The sequence below is a fragment of the Neopelma chrysocephalum genome, unplaced genomic scaffold, assembly GCF_003984885.1.
Source record: "Neopelma chrysocephalum unplaced genomic scaffold, ASM398488v2 Primary Assembly neopelma1_97017, whole genome shotgun sequence".
Taxonomy (NCBI): domain Eukaryota; kingdom Metazoa; phylum Chordata; class Aves; order Passeriformes; family Pipridae; genus Neopelma; species Neopelma chrysocephalum.
In genome coordinates, this window is record NW_020925659.1 from 722,100 (window position 1) to 745,326 (window position 23,227).

The following is a 23,227-nucleotide window of genomic DNA, read 5'->3' on the forward strand; positions in this document are numbered from 1 at the left end:
ATCTTTATAAGCCTTTCCTCTCTGTGGAGGGAGACACTTCAACTAGTTACTCTTTCAGATGCTAATTGCAATTTATGAGATTAGTTCTGATCATAGTCTGAAAGAAGATTGCTCACTCACTGTGATGGATACTATCTATTGAGTTCCTGATGAATAGAATATAGAAAACAGCAATAACTTGTAAAAACATAGCATTTAAAAGGGTGGATGGGACTCATGTCCATTGCACTGAATAAAAGAGAAGTGTTATGACACTGGGGATACTGTAAGTAATGTTGGATTTTTTCTATATATTGAGAGTCACAGAGTAGCTTTATACATATTTATACACACAAAAATATTTTTAAAAACTCATATGTACAAAATTACATGTTATGGTCACTCATAGCTGATTCGTATCTGCATCTTTACTTGGAAAGAAAGATATTTAAAATTTGTCAGAAACAAAAAATAACTTTAATCAAAATTAGTTTAATTTTATTTGCAGCGCTTGGAAGTCTATTTGCTGCGCTATGTATTCTGCATTTATTCTAGGTTTATGAACTCTTACAAAAGAAGCACCATGCCATTTTCTAAGTGTGCTGTTCTCTGTCATCAAACCAGTATAACAAACAGAATATTGAAATAAATAAATAAATGAGTAAACATTGTGTTCTTACCTGTCCGTAATGCCACACAAATCTATCTGAAGATCACTGAAATTGCCAAAGCCATTTTGCTGAACTGAGATCATATCCACTGCTTTGTTACCAATGGAAATGAGCCTCATGCATCCTTGAAAACCACCAAGCGAGGTATTACATTCAGAAACATTTCCACTTCTAGGACAACCTGAAAGAAGAATGGAAACTGGAGCTGAAAAGAAATACTTTATTGGAAAAATTACATAGTCCAAAAGTAGATTGAACTTTGATAATCTCCATGTGTTTTAAACTTTATGGGTAGAGGACTTTTGCCTTCTGATTATGCGTGATTGTATGACTATAACAAAATGCTTCTCAGCAGTCTTACTGGTTTTAAAGCATGTGCAAAAACATCACTAAAAATTTTGGTAAAGGATAACCTAAGCAACAGTTCTAAGGTAATGAATGGAATCAGGTATGAACAGATTGACTGGGAGATCTTAGTCACAAAATATTAGATTACAAGGTCACACGGCTTGGAGTGTGACCAAGGTATAATTTGTTTTCTTTGCTGAAGTGACAAGCACTGCAGACAAAGGGAGAGCAGGGAGCATTGCATATCTTGACTTTAGCAAAGACTCTAACAGTTTTGTATAGTGTCCCTACCACCAGATTCATGATAGATGGGTGGGTTAAGCAGGCAAATGATGAGGCAAAGTCCAGGTGGTGAACAGAAGGTTCTTCAGAGGTCAACAGGTATCCACACTCTTTAATGTCTTCATTAATGACCTCAGTGATGAGACAGAGTAAACTTTCAGCAAGCCTGTGACTGATACCAAATTGGAGGCAGGGATCAGATGCTGGATCAGCTCAGAGGGATATGGGCAGGCCAGAAAAACAAGCTGACAGGAATGCCATGTAAGAACAAGAATTCAGTAAGAACAAGATCAAGGATTTCAATCTGAGATAGAACAAGCTGGAGGATAACTGCTCAGAGAGAGGCCTGGGCTCCCAGAGACCACTGAACAGATCATGAGCCAGGAATGTGCCCTTGCATCACAGCAGGCCAACGAAATTCTGGGATGTGTCATCAGGAGCACAGCCAGCAAGTCTGGGGAAGTGGTCCTTCCCTCTATATGGCACTTGTGAGACCATAGGTGGAGTGCTGTAGTTCTGGGCTCCCCAGTATAGAAAAGACATCAATGTCCTAGAGTGAGGCCAGTGGAGGGCTCCAAGACAGCTGGGAAGCTGAAGGTACTTACGAGGAGAGGTTGAAAGATCTGGGTCTGCTCAGTCTTAAGAAGATAAAGCCACAACAACCCCATGGAGTGCTACAGGCTGGGACAGAGTGGCTGGAGAGCAGCCAGGCAGGAAGGGAGCTGGGGGTTTGGATTGACAGGAAGCTGAACAGGATCCAGAGTGTGCCCAGGTGGCCAAGAAGGCCAATGGATCCTGGCCTGGAGCAGGAACAGTGTGGCCAACAGGGCCAGGGAAGTGATTCTTGCCCTGGACTCAGCACTGGTGAGGCCACCTCTGGAGTGCTGTGTCCAGTTCTGGGCCCTCAGCTCAGGAAGGACATTGAGGGGCTGGAGCAGGTCCAGAGAAGAGCAACGAGGCTTGGGAAGGGACTGGAGCACAAGTGCTGTGAGGAGAGGCTGAGGGAGCTGGGGCTGTTCAGCCTGGAGAAGAGGAGGCTCAGGGGAGACCTCCTCACTCTCTGCAACTCCCTGACAGGAGGGGGGAGCCTGGGGGGGGTTGGTCTCTTTTCCCAGGCAACTCTCAGCAAGACAAGAGGGCTCAGGGTCTTCAGCTGTGCCAGGGGAGGTTTAGGTTGGAGATTAGGAAGAATTTCTTTGCAGAGAGGGTGATCAGCCATTGGAATGGGTTGCCCAGGGAAGTGGTGGATTCTCTGTCCCTGGAGGTTTTTAAGGTGAGACTGGATGTGGCATCAGTGCCATGGGCTGGGAACCACAGCGGGGTTGGATCAAGGGTTGGACTTGATGATCTCAGAGGTCCCTTCCAACCCAGCTGATTCTGTGATTCTATGATTCTATGATCTGATAAGATGACACAGAGGAGATGCAGCAAGACTGCTTCCAAAAGTGCACAGTGATGGGACACCAGGCAAAGGACAAAACCAAAAGCTGGCAAATTCTGATCAGACATGAGCAACAAGTGTTTTTACTGTGAGGTTGGTCAATATGAGAACAGTTTGCACAGAGAAGTTTTGAGATTTCCGTCCTTGGAGCTGTTCAGAGCCCTGTACCTCTGATCTAATTGGACTTGTGCAGAACAGAGGGTTAGACTGCACAACATCTGAATGTCCAGTTCAGCCTTTGAATAACAGTCTGTAAGTACCTAATATTGTGGTTTATCCATTGCCTTGCTGCCCCCAAAATGCCTTGTTCACTGATTGCCAATTAATTAAGTGCTGTTAATAAATCAATAAATTGCTTTGATCCTGACTTGATTTAAACCATATCCACTGAGCAGGTTTTTCCCAGTGGCAGCTAAACACTGCACTACAAATGCTTAAGTGATTTTTATTTTGGACTTCTTCCAACGGGTAGTATTGCTTCTGGAATGATACACAAGGGTCATCCTTTGATCTTAGTCAAACAATACTGCCCTCTGGTTCACAGATTTAAAGACTTTGTTTCATGATATTAGGAAGCAGTGAGTTTTAAGATACTTCTCTGTTTCACAGAGTTAATGGGTACTTTTGAAGTCCTGTAGAGGCAGCACAGAGGTTTATGATACAGAAAAACAAAATGACAGTGGAAACTAGTAAATATATTCAAATGAGTGTACAACAACCTAGATAGTATAGATATCTTTTTGAGAAATATAAATTGGAAAATGAACTAAACCCTAAATTTAACACCTCAATAAGTTTACAGTGTGTTTTATTCTGTTGAGGAACCAAACTGTTCAAACTCATTATATCCTTTCTACAGGAAAATGTTCATTATCTAGTTGGTATATTGCTTTAAGAATAACAAATCCAAGGACATGTAAAAGTCCACATAGGAACACAGTAAGTTTTCAGCACCACACACAGTTAAACAAATTAATTATAAGTCTAACTATGTGCTTTACAGTATTCTACAATTGAATGGTAATATAAATTCTTTCATTTCTGGTGAAAAATATGATGTTCGTTTAAGAATGAGATACTCCCAGTGGAGTTCATATTTATAAAAAAAGAAATAAAAAAGGACTGAGAAAGCAGTAAAAAAGTTTATATATCTTTTACAATTAGGTATTTTACAAAATTTTGTCTCAGATATTTTTCTTGGTGTCCCTCTTTTCAAATTTGTCTTCTGGTTCTGTTAGAGAAAAGACAATACCATTAATATTAATGAAATTGTGTTTCTTTATAATTGTAGACTGGATATTAAAGATAAGAATAAATTCTTTAATCACAAAATTTACATTATGTGCTTATTGCAATATTAAATAGTCCCATTTTCCCTTATAGTTGCAATGACTTATTACTCCATGAACTAGAGAGGTTGCAGATCCTTGATGATAGCAGGAATAGAAATTTGCTGATATAACACTAAAGTATTTCTATGTTTATTACATGTTTTCCTAGTTAAGCATACACGTTTTCTGCATACTTTGTATTCATTAAAACAGGTAAACTAATCACCATATCCCCAGGACATCTCTCCAGGAAGGCTAATACTCATATTTTAACAACCAGCACACAGAAACATGGTAAATATTCATAAAAACTTAGAAAGAAAGTCAAAATGCATTGGCTACATTTTGACAGTATTAAATGCCATAACATTTTAATAAACAATTTTTATGAACTCAGAAACCCACTACTAGTATTCCCTAACTTTTTATGATGTGCACGAGCTGCAGATTTCAGCTATAAGGCTGAAATCAGAGAATCTGAGGGGGCAGACAGACAGTACTTTCAGTGTTCTTGGAATTGCAAAAGATAGATAGGAATGTCCTTGTATAACTTAATTGAATAATGCTACTTTTTGTAACTACCCTGATCTGTTTACCTGTGTCATCAACTCTGCAATGGGGAAAATCACCTGATCAGAGATTTGGGAACCTGAAGCAACATAGAAGGCACTATTCAAGGTATCTTTAGTAGAGAACTGTAGATGCCAGATGTAAAAAGTCATGTGGATGCTCATGTAGCAGTTACTGTGCTTAAAGTCTGCTTGTGAGTTTTTAAATTTATTTAAAACCTATTCTTTCAAGGGAAGTGATCCGTGGACAATGACTTGGTCAATACTCATTTGGAGGTTTGTATACATTCTTCAGCTTTCTCAGAATTGTTTAAAAATAGTTGAAGCATTAGTCTAGTATTGAATAATGCACTCAGATGCTGTTTATCATTGCTACTATGTAGTCCATTCTCAATAGAATTATATGTAACAATCTGCTCAACTCTATCAGTTACAGCATGTCATTAATGACAAAATGACAAAATGGAGATAGCTAAGTGCAGTTTTTTTAGGTACAAATTATATTCTTCAAACATAGAAAAGTTGTGTTACTCTGTCAAAAAAAAAAAAAAGATAAAAGAGTCTATCATATAAAGAGGATATTTGCACAGGTAAGTAAACTTGAAGTAACTTGAAAACTTGAAGTAATCCCAGTGGAAGATTCTCCAAAAAAAGAATCATTCAACAAAACAGTAAGTCTGCACCAAGAAAAATCTTCGTGTGTCTTTTTGATTGCCAGCCTGACTATATTCAATTATCAGAGCATGGTGCAAGTTATGAGGATCTAAAAAGTGACCAAGGATTAAGGATGGTGATTTATTCTGGCATACATGGTAACATTTTAAGGAAACAGAAACTCACAACATCATAACAACACCTGAAAACCAGATCCTTTGAAAGATAACCAAGCTAGGCAAAGAAGACTTGAGGCAAACAAAACAGTTCTTGCCATTTGGTTAGATATGTGGTATATTGCAAACATAAACAAGCAACATATTTCACCTCCAAAGTAGAAAACATCTCCTGAAAAGATTTGCAGAGGTGTGGAGGAATGAGCAGATGAGGTCACATCACTGTCCACTATCAGACTGATACGATTCCTTTTGACAGAGAGAGACACAGAATGCCACTGGCCATCGTTTAATCCAGCACCTGGAAATAAAATTTAAAAGTCAATATTAAATAAATTAAGTGTAAACTTCCACTATTTGTTAAACCACCTAAGTGTCACAGTTTTGAAAGGAGGAGGGACTGATAGAGCAATCATAGCCCACGTGAAATCTCCAAGTGAAAGCGAAATGAAAAGGAATTAATAAGCACAAGTGTCTTTTGTCAAGACAGAACCTCGCTTCACATTTGACAAATAAAAAATAAAAGTACTTCAGTGAATAAGCCTTACTGTAGTAATGCCCCTAATTATCTGTAATACATCCATTTAATGTAATGACTGAGAAAACTATCCTCTCAATCTAAGGAGGTTATCATTAAGATATCATTGTGATGGCTGATACAGTATTTTACACATCATACGTATTTTTACTGCACTGTTACAAAGGATTTCTTCCTATTTTAGAATAAAAAATAGTCATTATGTTAAAACACAGCAAAATAGCAAAATCCTGTAGATTATAAAAGCTTCAGTAGCTGTCATGTTAATGTCACGAGACAATTTTTCTTCCAGCTCTCTTCTTTATTGGACATGTACAGGAAAATATTCTGAGAGTTTAGCCTCTAACACAAATTTTCATTACCTCTGGCTGTGTAGGTGTAAGGTACCACAAAGCAATAAACCTGTAGCCCTGATTCTGGAAAGCACTTATGTATACATAATTAAATAAATTCTAAACAGGGCAGTGTGTAACCACATTATTGTCTTTAACAAGTGCTTTAAGTCAATCACGTTCTTGAGCATTCTTCAGAACAGAGGCACTTCTTTCAGTGAAGAACGAAGAATACAACCTTTGAATCATGCAAAGTCTTTTCTTGACTGCAGAGTGCGTGTGATTTGTGATCTGTGATTTCCCACTTGAAATTTCATGTATTTATATACTCCTCCCTAGAATGTGCTGCATATGCTGCAGAAACAGTCCATCAGTTAAGAGACTCATTCAAACAGATGGAAAGGAAATAAAAAGAGAAAGATGAGAAGGTTCAAATAGCTAAATTCCAGCATAACTAGGATCCATAGATTGTTAACTACCACAACCTAAATACAAGATCATCATACAATCAAGAGATAAACCCTAGAAACACATCATAAATTCAGATGAACTACCACCTAGATAATATCTCTCATATGTTTAAGATAATATTAATCCTACATATATTTTCTATCATTTTTTTTTCTATTTATCATACTTCCATCAGTGTATTTATTAGGGAACATATAGTAAGAAACATCAAACAATTTGCTTTATCCTCAGCCTCAAGTGAATGATGTTTTCTTAAGTCACATCTCTTCAATACACTATTTTTCCCTTTAGAATTCAAAGAATCATAGAATCATATAGCATTTTGGGCTGGAAGTGACCTTTAAAAATCATTTAGTCCAATGTCCCTGCTCTTTGTGGGTACTGCTTTTACTGGATCAGGTTGCTCAAAACCCCATTGCACAATAAACCTGAACATTTCCAGGAGTGAAAACATTATGAACACCTAAATCTAATTTGTTTCAGTTTAAAATTGTTACCCTCTTGTCCTACCACTGGGGGGAAAAAAACAACAACAAAAACAGACCAAAAAAACTCTGTCTCTGTTCTTGTTATAGACCTTCTTTTAAGTACTGATTTTAAGTACTGATTAAATTCACATTCACAAATTTGCTTGTGTGGAGCCATGAAGTGATACAACATCCAAATTGTGGAGGCCAATGGACTATATTCCATCTGAAAATTATATTTTCTGATGCCCTACCATGAGTTTTAAAAACACTTTACCAGACAGAAGTGAGAAAACACTGCAATTATTTTTTTTTTAGTATGTACTGAAGTAGCTACTAAACAAGATATCCATTTATTCTCAGTAGTTCCATAATTTTAAATCTAAGTATCAAAAAAAGGTCTATGGGACATCTTACAGAACAATGGCATCCAACTCTAGGAACGCAAGCATAAAAATACAGTGTATAAAACTTATCAGGAGATCAGTGAGAAACAAACAAAAAAAAATTAAAGAAAATAATTTACAGATAAGACTGAAGTATAACCTCCAAATGCAATAATATCAATTAATTGATGTTAATTAATTAATATCAATTAATTAAAAGCTTCATAGAAATTAAACCTGGATAGAAATAGAGGGTCTTAAAGGAAACTGTGTGATAAGATCTAATATTTACACATGTTGTAATTCAATTTGGTCTCATCATTCAACACAAATTAACTTTGGGTTGATTCTTTTTTTTTTTAAATCCATGTTATTTCTTTGTGAATATTTGATGACCAACTTGCAAAAGAGGCTACAAAGGAAAGATATTAAATAACATCTGTAAAAGAAGGATACAGATTTTATTATATCTTAATTACTTGTGAATTAACACGCCATTCTCCTCGGTTTTATATGGCTGAAGAAATTCTTAAAAAACACAGGATAATGAATTTAAGAATTGTGCACAAGGAAATACTCTCTAATTTAATTATCAAGTATTACATGTGTGTGTGTGTGAAAGTCAGGTCATAACTCCCTGCCTGTAGGGAAGCAAACCTGTCCAGCCATCCATAATTTAATTACTCAATCTCCAAGTGCAGGTTTGAATTGCTTCAGTGAGTGCTAAAATAAACACCTCAAAAACTCAAGGAAAAGATAAATTCTTTCTCAGAAGAGAATATGATTTTGCACTAGTTTTTTTTTTGCCTTCATAAAGACAAACACAATTCCTCCTGTAAGACTTTATGAACAGTAAGCTTAACCCAGCATGAGAACATCAAATTCTGTTTCAGCATAGAATGTCAAAATTTATTCTGGGATGCTTTAAGCTAATATTTTATGTATTGTGTTTCAGCTTTGAAATTCAATAAATTGCACTATGTGCAATAGAAGCTGTTAAAAGTGCCAGCACTTCAGCTGGTCTCTTAAAATGACAATTCATGGCAATAGTTTCTTTAACATACATCACCTAATTGAACACCAATTGAAACAGCTCCTAAAAAACCAAATTCATCACTACTAATTAGCTGCCACTGACATTCTTACTGAGGAATTGACATTTTCAAATGGTGAGCCTGGGGAAATCTCTTGTCATTGAAATGGTGCTCTTAGTACATCAGTTATTTTAGATTATAACAAATAGCAGGGCTGATCCTATTATCACCCACAAGAAGAGGATCAAAGTATTTATGGAAATTTCAACATTACCAGTGGTCATTACTGGCTTACACTCTTTTTCTGAGTTAAAATAATCGACGGTTTAAAATTTTACTTTTAATCATTGTGCACCTGTACAAACCTAATGAGCTTCAGAGTTATGTTTAACCTTTTTTTTCTTTCTTTCTTTCCCCCCTCCCCATCTCAAGGGAGTCTAAATTTTGTGAGAGGAATTGAAGTAAGGAATCAATCTAAAAGAAACAGGGTCATGGAATTAAAATTAAGGAGACCTCATCTGCAAATCCTGTGGCTGCTTCTTCGCTTGGTTCTGCTTTGCTCTCTGTCTGCCTCAAACTGATTAACAAGCTTTGTGAACATTTTAGATCAGGGATTCTTATCTTATATTTGTACTGATGATAACTGGTTTAGGGGTATCTTACTTGTTTTTTACCTGTTAATTCACTGTGCACATTAGATAACTGTAACTAATTTGGCTTCTTTTCCATTATAATATTCTCCTTTGTGAATATGAAATGAGAAATACATGCTTGTGAACAGGTCTAAATAAATCTAAGATAGATTAATGTTTTGGATATCATAAATGCTTTTTTTTCCGCATCCAAATTCACCTTTTCTTCTCTGATATATTCCTCCAGCTAGTGGACTCTGGTCATCTTCATCCATATAGAAGCCACTCTAATACTAATTCCCTAATCTTCATATATCCTTTGTAACCTCATTTATCCACCTAATCTCTATTGCACCGGTTTTCCTGTCTGAGAACTCGTTCTGAAATGATCATTTCATCCATCTGCAAGCAAAGGGCGAAATTCAATTTGTTTGCAGAAAGGATGAGAAACTCTCAGAGGGCTCATGGAATGTCAAAGAATCATGTACCACTGATGAAGTGCTGCTAGGTGAAGCTATTGATACTGGCATATAGTGATGTCACTGATCCTCAACATCTTTTAAAAGGTATTGGAAAATAGAGATGATGACAGCTCTGTCCTGCTCTCATATGTCACAAAATTAACTACAAAAGTGACCCTTTAGCTCTGAGGTTCCAGTTTCCTCGAGTTCTCCTTTTTTTTTTTAATATTTTTTTTTTTAGATTCAAACTTGCCCTAGCTTTCTCAAACACAATTTAGTATTGCACATGCACTGCCTCTGTTTAATGGACATCTCTGCAATTGAGAACTCTATAAAATAAGAGACGTAATATTTATAGTGATGTATACCTTTATAGAAAAAATAGTTACTTGATACCTTGTGAAGGCACTGACAAATGGTGAAAAACATTTATGTCTTAGCTTGACAGAATAAGTGATTAAATTGGTTACATTTCACAACTGATGAAGCTGCTTAAGTTTCCCAAATTATACACATGATCTGCGCATACAATATGCAGGTTAAGCTGAGAACTCAATTTTTCATTCAACACCATTGCAAGTAATTTCTACTCATTCGTGGGGAAAATAAGAATAAATATGTTTGTGAGAAAAGAAAGCATTTAGAAACAATCAGGTTTAAAATTCACACAAGCAAAGCATAGTTGCACACATAATAACCACAAAAACAAGACAAGAATGCAGGTACTAATTTGAACGACCTTTCATTAAGTTATTTTTTTTAGGCTTTGGAGCCTTGGATTTTTTTTTGTTTCATTTCTGTTACCTGCAGCGATGTCACTCAGAACTCTTCCTGGTTTATGAAGGTTGATTTTAACTTTCCCATCGCTCAGGTACAAGAGGAAACCACCCGAAGAGCGGTGCAGTTTGCTGGATAACAGAAGCCCCTCCTTGTTCCAAGTGCGAAACTGGAAGCTGGCAAACACCTCGTCTTGCCCTGGCGTGCCTGGCAGTGCCAGGTAACTGCTGGAGCTCAGGAATGTGACAGGAACCACCTGTGGCTCTAAACAAGAGAAAGACACGTTGCCCTAGGAAGAAAGGAAACATTGGGAAGAGTCGTGAGAATTTCTCTGTGGAAACTGCAAAGTTCCAAAACATGGTGAATAATGTTTAAAAATTGGTCTAAAAATCAAATATGAGCATCATCGGTTTGGGCAAAGTTTATGTAGCTGTTTGACCAGAATATAGATTTATCTGCTTTTATTTATTCCTAAATCACATGGTTGGCTTAATGGTACTTCAGGAGTTAGACAGAACTGCCTTGTTTCTAGTTTGGCTCAGCCTCAGGACGCATCTCGGACTTGACAAATCTCTGGATGTCAGAAAAAATGCCACTTATAAAATGCCACTTTCACATAAGTATGTAAATACTTACAGGGGTCTAAATGCCTGTATGCAGAGAAAAATGTTGAGCTTGGCACTGACTGTTTAAATTTAGGAAAAAAAACATTGTGCCAGACCAAGACGCAGCTTTTTCCAAATTAATGTAATTGGAGAGGTACAATAACTCCAACATTTTTTTCCACAAACCGAAAAATTCCACATACCAACTCTTGCTACTTACAAATGTGAAACACATACTTCATAAATCAGGAGAAAACAGCCCCATGTGGACTAGATCATGAGCTGGGTTTAGGCACCCAGCCTTTATTTTGTGCTCCTCCTGAAATAATCGTTTCTTAGGTAAACTTGTGGTTGAGTTCATTGAGATTAACTTGTCCAGAATGATGTAGATAAGAAGTCTGGAATGGCAATAATGCAATTTTTGCATCTGGTGTCAGTTAATACTTTATGATGCTTGATAATAATACAAAATTAACTTTGTATCTAATGACTCGCTGGCGCCGTTTGACCTATAACTAATTTGTTCTGTTCAAATGGTTACTAAAGATTGACGTCTTTGGAATTTAAAACACACTTGACTTCTATTCAACACAAAGAGGGTTTAAACTTTTGATCATATATAAAATTTTGACCACTTAGTAAAGTTTTAAAATTAATTTTAAAAAAACACTCGTCCCTGGCATGGCAAGATAATAAAGTTTATCCGTTTTCATTTTCCTCAAGGAAAATATACAAATAAGTAAAAGCTTTGTCTTATGAACTCAGCTGTGAGAGATGAATGGTCAGCTGAACTGACCCTTAGTGAAAGAACAGTCATCAGCTTAGTAAACCTTGTTAAACACTAAAAACTTGCCTTTTGCAGATTCCACAAGCAAAATCTCTATTTGTCAAGGCTTCTGTGGTAACATAGATACTTTCTGGAATATTTACATTATATCCTAAACAATTTTGAAAATAGCACAACAATTCAAAACATTCAAGATGAAAAGGATAACATTTCCTACTACAAATAATTTCATAGTTCCCCTTTTACTAACCCACACAGAGCCAACTATAACTGCCCATTCTCCAATATCCATCAGTGTCATGGACAAAATATTATACAGAGGTACCAGCTTAGTTAATTCTTCATTATTTCAGCAGAGTTTCACATGAGAAGAGATTCTCTAGGATAGAGAACCAGATTTGACTATTCATATTCTGAACAGAAATGCAAGCCAAAATACATGGCTCTTGAAATAAATTAATATTTTGTTAATTGTCTTGAGCTGATTTCTGCAATACCTCTGCATTTCCTGCTACTAAATAAATAAACATTGCACTTAGAGATGACCCTTGTACTACTGGGAAAGAAAAAAACAGACCACCAAACCAAAACCAACAACAAAGGATTTAGTAAAATTTCTAGGAAACCTTTTGTAACACAGAGAAAATTTGGTTTGGTATTGGAACAGCTTCTGCAACAGATTTTGGTAATGTAACTTTTGGCTGTGTCACAATAAATACATTAAACCCACCAACCCAAACTGCAGTTCTTCAGACAACGGACAGCATAAATTGACTAACAGAACTTATTGGTGAAAATTATAAGGGTCTGGACAAAGCAGAGTGGATCAGTGTCCTCAGTGATAGAAGATTTGAAATGCACTGCTGGTGTTCTTATCAGTCAGGTGCAAAGTCAGAGATTTTATGGCTTCAGATACATCTTATTTTACCCATTGACTTTCATATAAGCACAGCACAACAGTGTGGTATCAGACACACCTAAATATCAGCTAAATATCTGAAAAATAAAATGCATTGGATTTTCTACTGGATGAGTCTATACAGCAATAAATGAAAAATAGCCCAACTAGCTGATTAATTGATTTTTCTTCCATTACAAAAAGTAGATTTCACTAGGTGTGTGTTAACAGATTAGATATGAAAGTGGCTGTGGTCTTTTTCTCTGTTTTACTTATTTATTCTTTCTTTAACGATGAATATCTTACCACAAAGTAGATCTGAGATTTGTGCCTCCTGGCCAGGTCAATAATGTTCACTTCGTTATAATAAATGTTTTCAAAACACCCATGAAAGTTCCTGCGTGATAATGTCCCTGATTTTCCAGGCACTGGGATCCCTCCAAAACTGAGCTTAGAAAGAGAAGAAAAATCAATGATACTAGTAAGTAATTTTCTATGGAAAGAAGTTAACTGTAACTTAAGAGCAGAAGTCAAAGTCTGGCCAATAATGAATCTGGTACTTCTTGGCTGCTTCATTTTATCACATTTACAGATTAAAAGAAAAAGATAATAAAAAATTAGGCTGTATCAAGTCATATGTACGTACAAAATTATTCTGAAATGTTGGCTTTTATTTTTTTCTTCTGAAGATGTCTCTTAACAGTGGCTTAGATCAGTTTTCAGGGTCCATTACAGCTGCAAAACCCAGGAGAAGAAGGACAAGGCCAAGAATATTCAGACTGTGCAGAACAGTGTGAAAATTATCAACAACTTCTTTAGGAAATTTGAGCCTGACTTCTCCACCCTGTGCACATCAAAAAACTACCATAATAGGCAACAAGAGTGCATCAAATTAAATTATTCTAGGGCACATTCAAAACAAATGAAAGGAGGTACTTTCTCCCCTTTCAAAATACCTTGGCATTTCCTTGGTATGGTGCTGTAGGATTACTTAGTTTCAGAAAGAGACAGGAAGATTTAATAAAAATCCATTGAGAGCTAATAAATTCAAGCATATCCCTCTGTCTAAGGAAGTCTCTGAGGCAGAAGCTGTTAGAAAGCAGTAAATTATTTCAGAAAAGCATTGCCACGAGGGTGACCTCAGTTATGTTTCTACTCTTGAGTACCACCAGAAACAGGATGCCAGTGTGAGAGAACTTTTGAGCTCACTTATTTTAAAGCTATTCCAGACAACATTGTATGAAAGGTCAGTTTAACTATTTATGTTTTAATTTTGAAATTTTACTTATTTTTAAAAATATTTCTATCAAAAAAGCCCCCAAATCAAATATATCATACGCTAAGTTATTAAATTTAGAAACTCCTTTAGTCAGAGATGCAATTCTAAATGCAGTATTTGGTTCTTTTTTTAAAGTTTTAATACTTTCTTTTTACTTGTGTTGGTAACACATACTTCAAACTATAGCATGTAGAAGAGAGGAAAATTTAATTCACAATACGGATTGATTTAATAAAATATATTGATTTGCCAACCAGCTATTTTATTCTTTTTTTAATTGGTATGATCCTCCAAACTTTGATATTGTGATTTACATTAAGAAATCCTAAGCAGATATTTTTGGAAGGAGATACTGCAGACATGGAACAGCATGAAATCTTCCTCTAAACTGCTTAAAAAATGCAATGAGTACAATAAAGTCTGCAGGTTCCAGACACTCTGCTCCATCTCTCATTCCCTCATCCAACAAACAGGATAAGGGCAAACATAAAGCAGCCAGTCATCATATTACAACTGTGAAATATTGGTGTTTTTAACAATAGGTGGGAAGATTTCACAGCAAATTACATCTACTCTTTTTCATGAATATACCATTTGTTTAAGCAAGACCTTTTCACAGTATATTTTTCACATCTAACCGGGATTTAAGTCTTAACATAAACATTTCTAAAATGGTTTTATGCTGATTTATTGTAATTTTCATCAAGCTTTATATTAATAACATTATCATTAATAAAATAATAACATTGAATTGGGTCTCATTCATTATGTTTATAATGAATGAACTATTTATCACATTGGCAACCCTACTGAAACAAAGATATTAAAATAATGAATTCTGAGATGAAAAAGATGGTCTTTTGAAAATATTGAGTTGCTAGTCTAGTGGAGGATTAGTACTCTAAGAAATCTCTTTTTCTTTGATTCATTTCTTTAGGTGACAGAAAATCCCCAAAGCCTACAAATCCCCTAAGTTCTGTCTCCTTTGCCTGTTTCACTTCATTTACATAACACAGGTAATAAATGTAATATAGAAAAGGTAATTTTCACACCTCATAATCGAGTTCCAAATAACTGAATTCTCCTTTTGCATGAAAATGATGAGTGTGTTTATCCACTGTAAAGTTTACTTGGTTGTTAAAGTGCTCAATGAGAACAGAATGCCAGTGTTGATCATCCAAAAGGCTGCCCAGGGTAATATTAATTTGGGCATCAGAGGGATGAGTTTTAGTATCACCTTGAAAGAAAGAAAAATAGAAACTATTAATTTCATTCAAAAATATAATTATTCAAATATATACATCTAGTTTATCATACTCTAAAATCCACTTAACAGTTTAAAAGAAGTTGTAGTCAAGTAACAACTAATGACTATGTTAGACTTTATGAGACTGTAGCTGTTACCTAAGTTAATGAGTAGGAACAGCTTCCCCTTAGTTAATTCCAGGGTCATGTGGTCTCCATTTTTTCCTTCTCTGTGGAGGAGAATTCCATCACTTTGCATCGTCTTAAACTTCAGAGAAATCACATCTTTCAGTGCATTCGTGAGTTTTTGATTTAATGTGTAAATGAGACAACTTTTCCCATCAAAGCCAACCACCTCAGACCCTAGAAGCAAAGAAATGAAAGATAATTCTATGTCTAAAAGAAACAGTGGCATGTTACTTCAATATGAAGTCCCACCACTGACACCTCTAGATCCACCTGTGCCCAGTAAATTGTAGGTTATTTCTTCCCCCTATATAAAGACTCCCCTGCTTTAAATATATAAATATATAAATATATAAATATATAAATATATATTATATATATAATATATATTTTTTATATTTCAAATATATAATATATTATACAGATATTATATAGTTATACTATAACTATATAATAAAACAAGGTAAGAAGAGATCTGGCTTCTACTCAAATCAAATTCTCACATGCTAAAGGTATCTCTTCCTTGCCTTGGAGCTATAAAGTACTTTGTTAATTCCCATTACATTGACCTGTTCCCAAAACAGCCCAGGCTGATGTTGACCTTCTATGGGGAAAGGGAAGGGGAAAGGGAAGGGAAAGGGCCAAATGATTTTTTCCCAATAATATAAAAGAGCATTTGTCAAAAATCAGCACACGTGGAACGAGACGCACACAAAAGAACTGGTAACATCATAAAAAGCTCATAGAGTATTCACAGTTCATATGTAAAGAAGGAAAAAGTAATTACCCTTGAAAAATACATTTGTGAAATGGATGAAGTTGTAAAGGACTCTCAATAAAATACGAAGTTATTTTTCAACTGACTGGTTGACTTCTTGCAAGTCAAGGGAAACCCATTATCTATTTATATCACATATATTATATTTATATAACTTCTCTAAAAATATTTCTCTGTATTGTCAGCATGGAAATGAACTGAATTCATATTAATTAGAGTACTTAAAGTTAGTAATTTATATTCAATTTTCAAAAACCTCCTGTCAAGTGAATGCAGCTATGTTTTTAAATATGATTCCTTTATTTTCCTTCATATCTTGATAATGAAGAATTCATTTACCAAATATACAATGAATAAATATGACATTCTACCTAAATGTGAGTCCTAGATTGACTGTTTTACTTCATTATGTTATTGAATGAATGTGGACAGTAAAATCACTAATTAATGCTGAATTAAAATAATGAATGTGAAGTAGAATAGCTTCAATAAAGACTTCAATAAGACAACTTGCACATTGTTATTTATCAAACTATTTAACCAGATATATTCTTAGTAGGCACTGATAACAGTAGAATTTTTTTTTGATTGAGAACATATGGGCAAATAACATTTTCCTCTCATATTTATCAACTACTCACAGCTTCTACTACTTGCTGGACTTCAACATCCCTCTCCATGGGTTTTCTGTACTCTGTTGTTGCAAATAAGGCAAATAAACCAGGCTGTTTTGCTTTATGAACACTCAGTTTTTGTTTTCACAACTTATAATTTGTCTTTCTCAAATTGATGTAACCTAAATCCTTAGTATACTGCAAAAATAACTTTGGAAATCATGGAATGCCTCTGATAACCTGGAAATTCTGTAATCCCCCTCGCATGCCATAGGACCAAGAATCCTAGTGACCCTGAGCAAAAATTTTGGTTGAAATACCTTTGTTTGGAAAAGTATTGGTTTTTTGTTGTTGTTTTTTTTTTTAATCTTTAAATCAATTGAAATTAATGTTAAACTTAAAACAATGCAAACTGTTTGGCCATTATTCCAGTTATGAAGAGGATATGAAGTCCTTTCTCTGACTGATGTAACTGTGCTGTCATTTTTAAGCATTTCAGCCAAGGGAATTCTCAAAAAGCCTCAATACAGTTAAGTGTTAGAGAATGGTGGAAGAGGGTCTGTGTATCACATTATCCACAGTGCTTGTTGTTAGGTAAGCACCACATCTAACAGTTCTCAATGTGCAGGATGTATTTAGTTTCCAGCTACCTTCTACAATTTTATACATTTGCCATTTTCGCAATTAAACCCATCTTTCTGCACTATGAAAAAAACCAAACAAACAAACAAACTAAAACCCCAAAATGTTATATTTGTTTGTTTGTTTGTTTGTTTGTTTTAAAACTACTGGTTTTCAGAGGATTAAATGAGAAAGAGAGTGTTGTAACGAAGGCAGAAAAGAGCAAGCCAAAGACATTCCTAGTATTCTTTTATTTTTTAGTGTCAGGCCATAGCTTGTGTTTTACGTGGCTTAATGGTCACAATCTGACATTTCAGGAACAAGACACCGGAAATGTCTGTAGAGATTCATAATTCTCTTTTGCACACAGTAAACAGGAAGAATTATCAGGCAGAGGTAGATTTTGGGGTGGGGTTCAGCACAGAGTGTGTCAAGGCACAAGCAGATTTTGTCAGTCCATGTGAAGCATGGAGGTATAAAACATCATTCTTTCTTTTTTACATGAAAAAGACTGTAGAATGGGAGTAAAAAACCTGAGGAACATGGTGGAGGTAGAAGAGTAAAGAGTGAAAAGAGCTAAACACAAAAAATACAGGGGAACTCTTTTAATATTTCAGGTAACTCCATAACTGACCACCCTTATTTGGCTTTTCTGTTCCATAAATGCTAAGAGGAAATAATGGAAGGACTTGTCTGGATGCATGCATTGCAAACACCTAAAAATTTTGTCTAAACAGAGAAGTTGTGTATAAAAAAAGGAAAAAAAAAGGAAACAAAACTCACAATAATCTGCTTTATCCTACCATGAATATTACCAAGCCTCACTGAGACTGTAATTAAAGGAGAAACAAAATTTCTGAGGATATTAGGCTGGGTTATTCAGAGCAGGTAATTGACTGGAAGGTAGCAGGGCAGCAAACTGTAAGCAGTGCCAACATTTGTCCTGTAAGTATTACTTCACTTAAGATAGCAATGACTTCTTTAGGATGCAGCAGCCATGCATTTTTCATATCACTTTATGGATATTTATGGATATTTATGGATATTTATGGAATAGTGAGATCAACTTCCTATATTCTAGCAAGTTTAATTTTAATTGTGTAAATGGTAAATGAAAAGAGAGTTGTTTACTCTTACAATATAAGACCAAGTGAGAACTCCCTAAAGTGAAGGATGAGAAAATGGAAAATGTAGAAGTGTGAATGAAAATTAAGGTAGGAATTACTGGCATTTCTGGTTTTCTTTAATTGCTGGTTCCTCCTTGAAAAGTAACCATTCAGAAAGAGCCAGGCATGATTACTGTAACAATAACTATATGTCCTAATTGTGCCTGATAAATGGAGAAAAAGACTGGAGAGAAATAATTAATATTTTAAATTTTTAAATATATTTAAATTTAAATATATTTTGGAACAATAAGACTATAATCACCCGGTTTGTCTTCACCAGCAACCACTGAATTGAACTACTAAAAGCACATGGTAATTTTAGATGTTCAAAATAAATATAGAGATGATAAGAAGTCTGCAATTCACTTGGAATGAAAACATTTATACATAGGAAAAGTAAGCACTTCTAGAACATTCAACATCATTAATTCAGAGAAAATCTTCACCAGCTTAAAAAAAGTTTACATTATTTTTAATACCATCATGTTTTTATGTACAAATTATAGTGAATAATTAATGAAGTAAATATTCATTTTAAATTCATCCTAATCTTAGAAGATGACTATAGTTGATTTGTTTCCAGAAGCTACTTATAGGACAGATCCTGTACCAAAGAAGTATATATATATATATATATATATACACATATATATATATATATATACCACACAAAAATATTTTAACTTATTTTAACTGCTTATTCTGTGTGGGTTTGCTTTTTTTTTTTTAGTTACATGAACATATTTTGTCCTTTAGACTCATAATTTTCCATTGCTCAGCAACAGGCATAACACAGAAGAGAGCCACATGTATATCTTGCAAGATGTGGCAATCCAGATTGAAATTTTCCATATCCTTAGTTCATGGTCTTCTATTGGGTTTACAAAGTCAAGTTTAAGGTAGAAAGCCCAGAGATGTGTTTTACTGACGTTCACTTTAAATCAGATATTAATGAATAGAAACAGAAAACAGATACATGGAGAGCATTCAGAAGAGATCAACCATGAAAAGCATATATTAATTATAGAAGTTGAAAAAAAAATCCTACAAATAACAACATATCAAAGTATGCAAAAAAAACAATTGAAGAGGTTGCTTAAAATAAATTCTGTTTCCATCATGGAGAAAATATCTGGAGAATAAAAAGCAGCAAACAACCTACTAAAAGGACTTTTTTAAGAAGTCCAGGCATGAAAAATTTTAACAGGAGGACATCAGTAAGATTTACACTGTCCAACAGATCAATAAAACCATAACACTCAGGTAATTGTCTTCCAAAGGCTTAAGTCAGTTATTAATAGCACAAAAATAATTCTAAAAGTACCCCTTAAATATATAACAACTTTGAAGTATCCTTCATTGTATATTTGTGGGTCTATCTAGTTGTACTTTTATTGGCTCATGACCAAAACCATACATATTTTAAACTGTAAACATTTTCCATATTTTGTCCTCCAGATAGAAATTACACCGTGTTCAGATGCAGCTTTTAAGACTATTAAAAAAAAGAAAAGAGTCTGCATTAAATCAGTGATTGGATTATGTCCACATCATTCATTCCAACACAGAAAATGGAAAATAACCATCATATATCTATGGCTAATGCAGAAATTATAAAGTCTGCACACAAACTTATTGAGTGAGTTTTATTCCAGATTAAATTCGATCTTAGAAATCTACCTTCAAGTGAGATTTAGGTAGCAAAATACAATGATAGAGGATTCATTTCCCTCAGCTGACTCAGAAATCAACTTACTGTATGTGCATCCGTACACTTCGATGCGCATCCCGATCCTGCCGTTGGGATTCCAGTCCAGCGGCACGAAACGAAGGAATCGGGCTTTAATGGAATGCTGGAGCTTGTAGTACACGACACTGTCTGCATTTGTGTTCCCAGAAAAGGCCTGGAAGAAAATGAAAAAGGGATCAGCCACATCCGCAGTGAACACAGTGAGACGAGGAAGAATTGCTGAGCTTTTTGTTTTATAACCGCGTCTGGTAAACGGTCAAGCACAGGAATGAAATGCAATTATCAGTGAATTCCATTGGAAAAACTGATGAATCAATCTTGACTATTCATCTGGATGAGGTGTTAACTCATTTGTGTGTTTAGCACTGACACCAGACTCACAAAATATTACCTTTCAAAGGCTAACATATCTGTCAAAAATGTATAGAATATCCTGACTGCTAGAGAGCAGCCAGGCAGGAAGGGAGCTGGGAGTGGGGATGGACAGGAAGCTGAACAGGAGCCAGAGTGTGCCCAGGTGGCCAAGAAGGCCAATGGATCCTGGCCTGGAGCAGGAACAGTGTGGCCAACAGGGCCAGGGAAGTGATTCTTGCCCTGGACTCAGCACTGGTGAGGCCACCCCTGGAGTGCTGTGTCCAGTTCTGGGCCCTCAGCTCAGGAAGGACATTGAGGGGCTGGAGCAGGTCCAGAGAAGAGCAACGAGGTTGGGGAAGGGACTGGAGCACAAGTGCTGTGAGGAGAGGCTGAGGGAGCTGGGGCTGTTCAGCCTGGAGAAGAGGAGGCTCAGGGGAGACCTCCTCACTCTCTGCAACTCCCTGACAGGAGGGGGGAGCCAGGGGGGGGTTGGTCTCTTTTCCCAGGCAACTCTCAGCAAGACAAGAGGGCTCAGGGTCTTCAGCTGTGCCAGGGGAGGTTTAGGTTGGAGATTAGAAAGAATTTCTTTGCAGAGAGGGTGCTCAGCCATTGGAATGGGCTGCCCAGGGAAGTGGTGGATTCTCCGTTCCTGGAGGTTTTTAAGGTGAGACTGGATGTGGCATCAGTGCCATGGGCTGGGAACCACAGCGGGGTTGGATCAAGGGTTGGACTTGATGATCTTGGAAGTCCCTTCCAACCCAGCTGATTCTGTGATTCTATGATTTCAGTGTATGGTTCCATCTAACATTTTTGCATAAGAAAACAGAGTGATCTCTATGAATTCCTTTTACTGAGAGGTTAGACTAGTTTCACTGCAAGCCGGTGTTTTAGGTGCATAGGATACTGTATTTAAAAAGGTCTTCTGGCAGAGCATGGTAATGAAAGACTGGTTTCCAACTAAAGAATCCAGAGAGTTATAGAAGGAATTTTAATTCAGTGTCCTGTTAAAACAAGAAGATTCTGTATTTCAATTTTTTCCCAGGTGAAGGATTAAAAAGTAAACTTTTTTTTTTTTGCCATATTTAACTGATAAACTACTTCCCCTTTTTGTTACATAAAGAGAGCAAAGAAACAGAAAGAAAAATAAAGAAGAAAGTAAAAAAAATCTAAAGAGCTCTAATCATGAACTTTAACATCCTTAAGACTGGAGAATATATTCTGATTTTGCTGTGCTGTGTGATGTTAGTTTGTCATAGCCTGTTTACGGTATGTGAAGCAGAAGGAATTTGTTCAGATATTTCAGATCTAAATACTTGACAAATTAGACAGAAAATAGCTCTCTGAAATATGAGCAGTATTAAAAAAATTACACATTTCTGGATGTATGGACAGTGCTGTTGCCAAAGCTAAAAGCCACAGACATTGTGACTGCATAAGTATATAGAAACCAACATTTTTAGCTATGCAGCTTCTCTTTCTATAAGTTTTTGAAGCAGAGGTGAGCTTTGTTGTATTAATTATTTACCTCCCTATATGCAAGTCTTTGCACTTTCCTTCTCGTGTACCAGTACAATTTCAATAAATTCTAATCTCCGAATTTGCTCTTACTGTGAGCAAATGAAGTGTTCAATTAAGATTTATATTTTTTGCCAAATCTTTTTTGGAGAGCAGCCACTCATAGAAATTAATTTAAGTTTTGAATACAGAATGTATATTGCCCGATTTTTTTACTGTAGGGTATACTTAAAGCATTTGTTTTTAATTTAAAATTAGGTTTGGGGCTTCAGTAATATCCTAAAAGTACTTCAAACTACTCCTTTAACCATTCAGAATGGCCAGTTTAGAAATCAATATTTTTAGCTGTCATTTTCCAGGGCTTTTATCTGTTAAAAGCACATTTTAGAGTGTATCAATTGTGTTGAGTATTAAATGGGTCTTTTTTGCTTGATTTTAAACACTCTAAAGGTTAAAATACATAGTTTGGGGCCTTTTTCAGTGTTAATCCTTTTCAAAAGAAAGAGGACAAAATCAGACAGCTTTTCCTCCAGATTACAGTACTGAAGGCGTACCCAAAAGCTATGAAAGTAGCTTGTAGGCTTTTTAGAGGAGAATTAGTTTCGATGTGACAGACAGTCCTGTCTTTACAGCAGAACCCAATTACTGTTTCATGGTCCAATCCAATGATCTTTTGAACACAGAATTATAACCACATAACGAGCTGCTTTCCTCCCACCCCTGCCTTCAGACTGTTCAGATCACTTCATTCTGGTGCTAAGCCACGTAAAGGGAACATGCCATTATTTTAGATTATGCAGAGTCTTCATGACCTACCCAGGCATCTCATGATTAAAAACATGCAATTTTAAAATGACTGTTGCATGTAATAAACACT

The 23,227-nt window shown here is 35.7% G+C and overlaps 1 protein-coding gene across 2 annotated transcripts in view; it reads right to left on the reverse strand.

Moving 5' to 3' along the window:
* Positions 1-23,227, reverse strand: part of LOC113961008 (contactin-associated protein-like 4) — a 190,794-nt gene that overhangs the window by 50,719 nt on the left and 116,848 nt on the right. For both annotated transcript variants that reach the window (XM_027670992.1, XM_027670991.1), the window contains exons 4-10: positions 20,488-20,635; positions 15,523-15,726; positions 15,171-15,355; positions 13,146-13,289; positions 10,577-10,838; positions 5,603-5,752; positions 660-831 (exon numbers count right to left, since the gene is read on the reverse strand). In XM_027670992.1, coding sequence (XP_027526793.1) covers positions 660-831; positions 5,603-5,752; positions 10,577-10,838; positions 13,146-13,289; positions 15,171-15,355; positions 15,523-15,726; positions 20,488-20,635 — 1,265 coding nt within the window. The remainder of the gene's footprint in view (positions 1-659; positions 832-5,602; positions 5,753-10,576; positions 10,839-13,145; positions 13,290-15,170; positions 15,356-15,522; positions 15,727-20,487; positions 20,636-23,227) is intronic.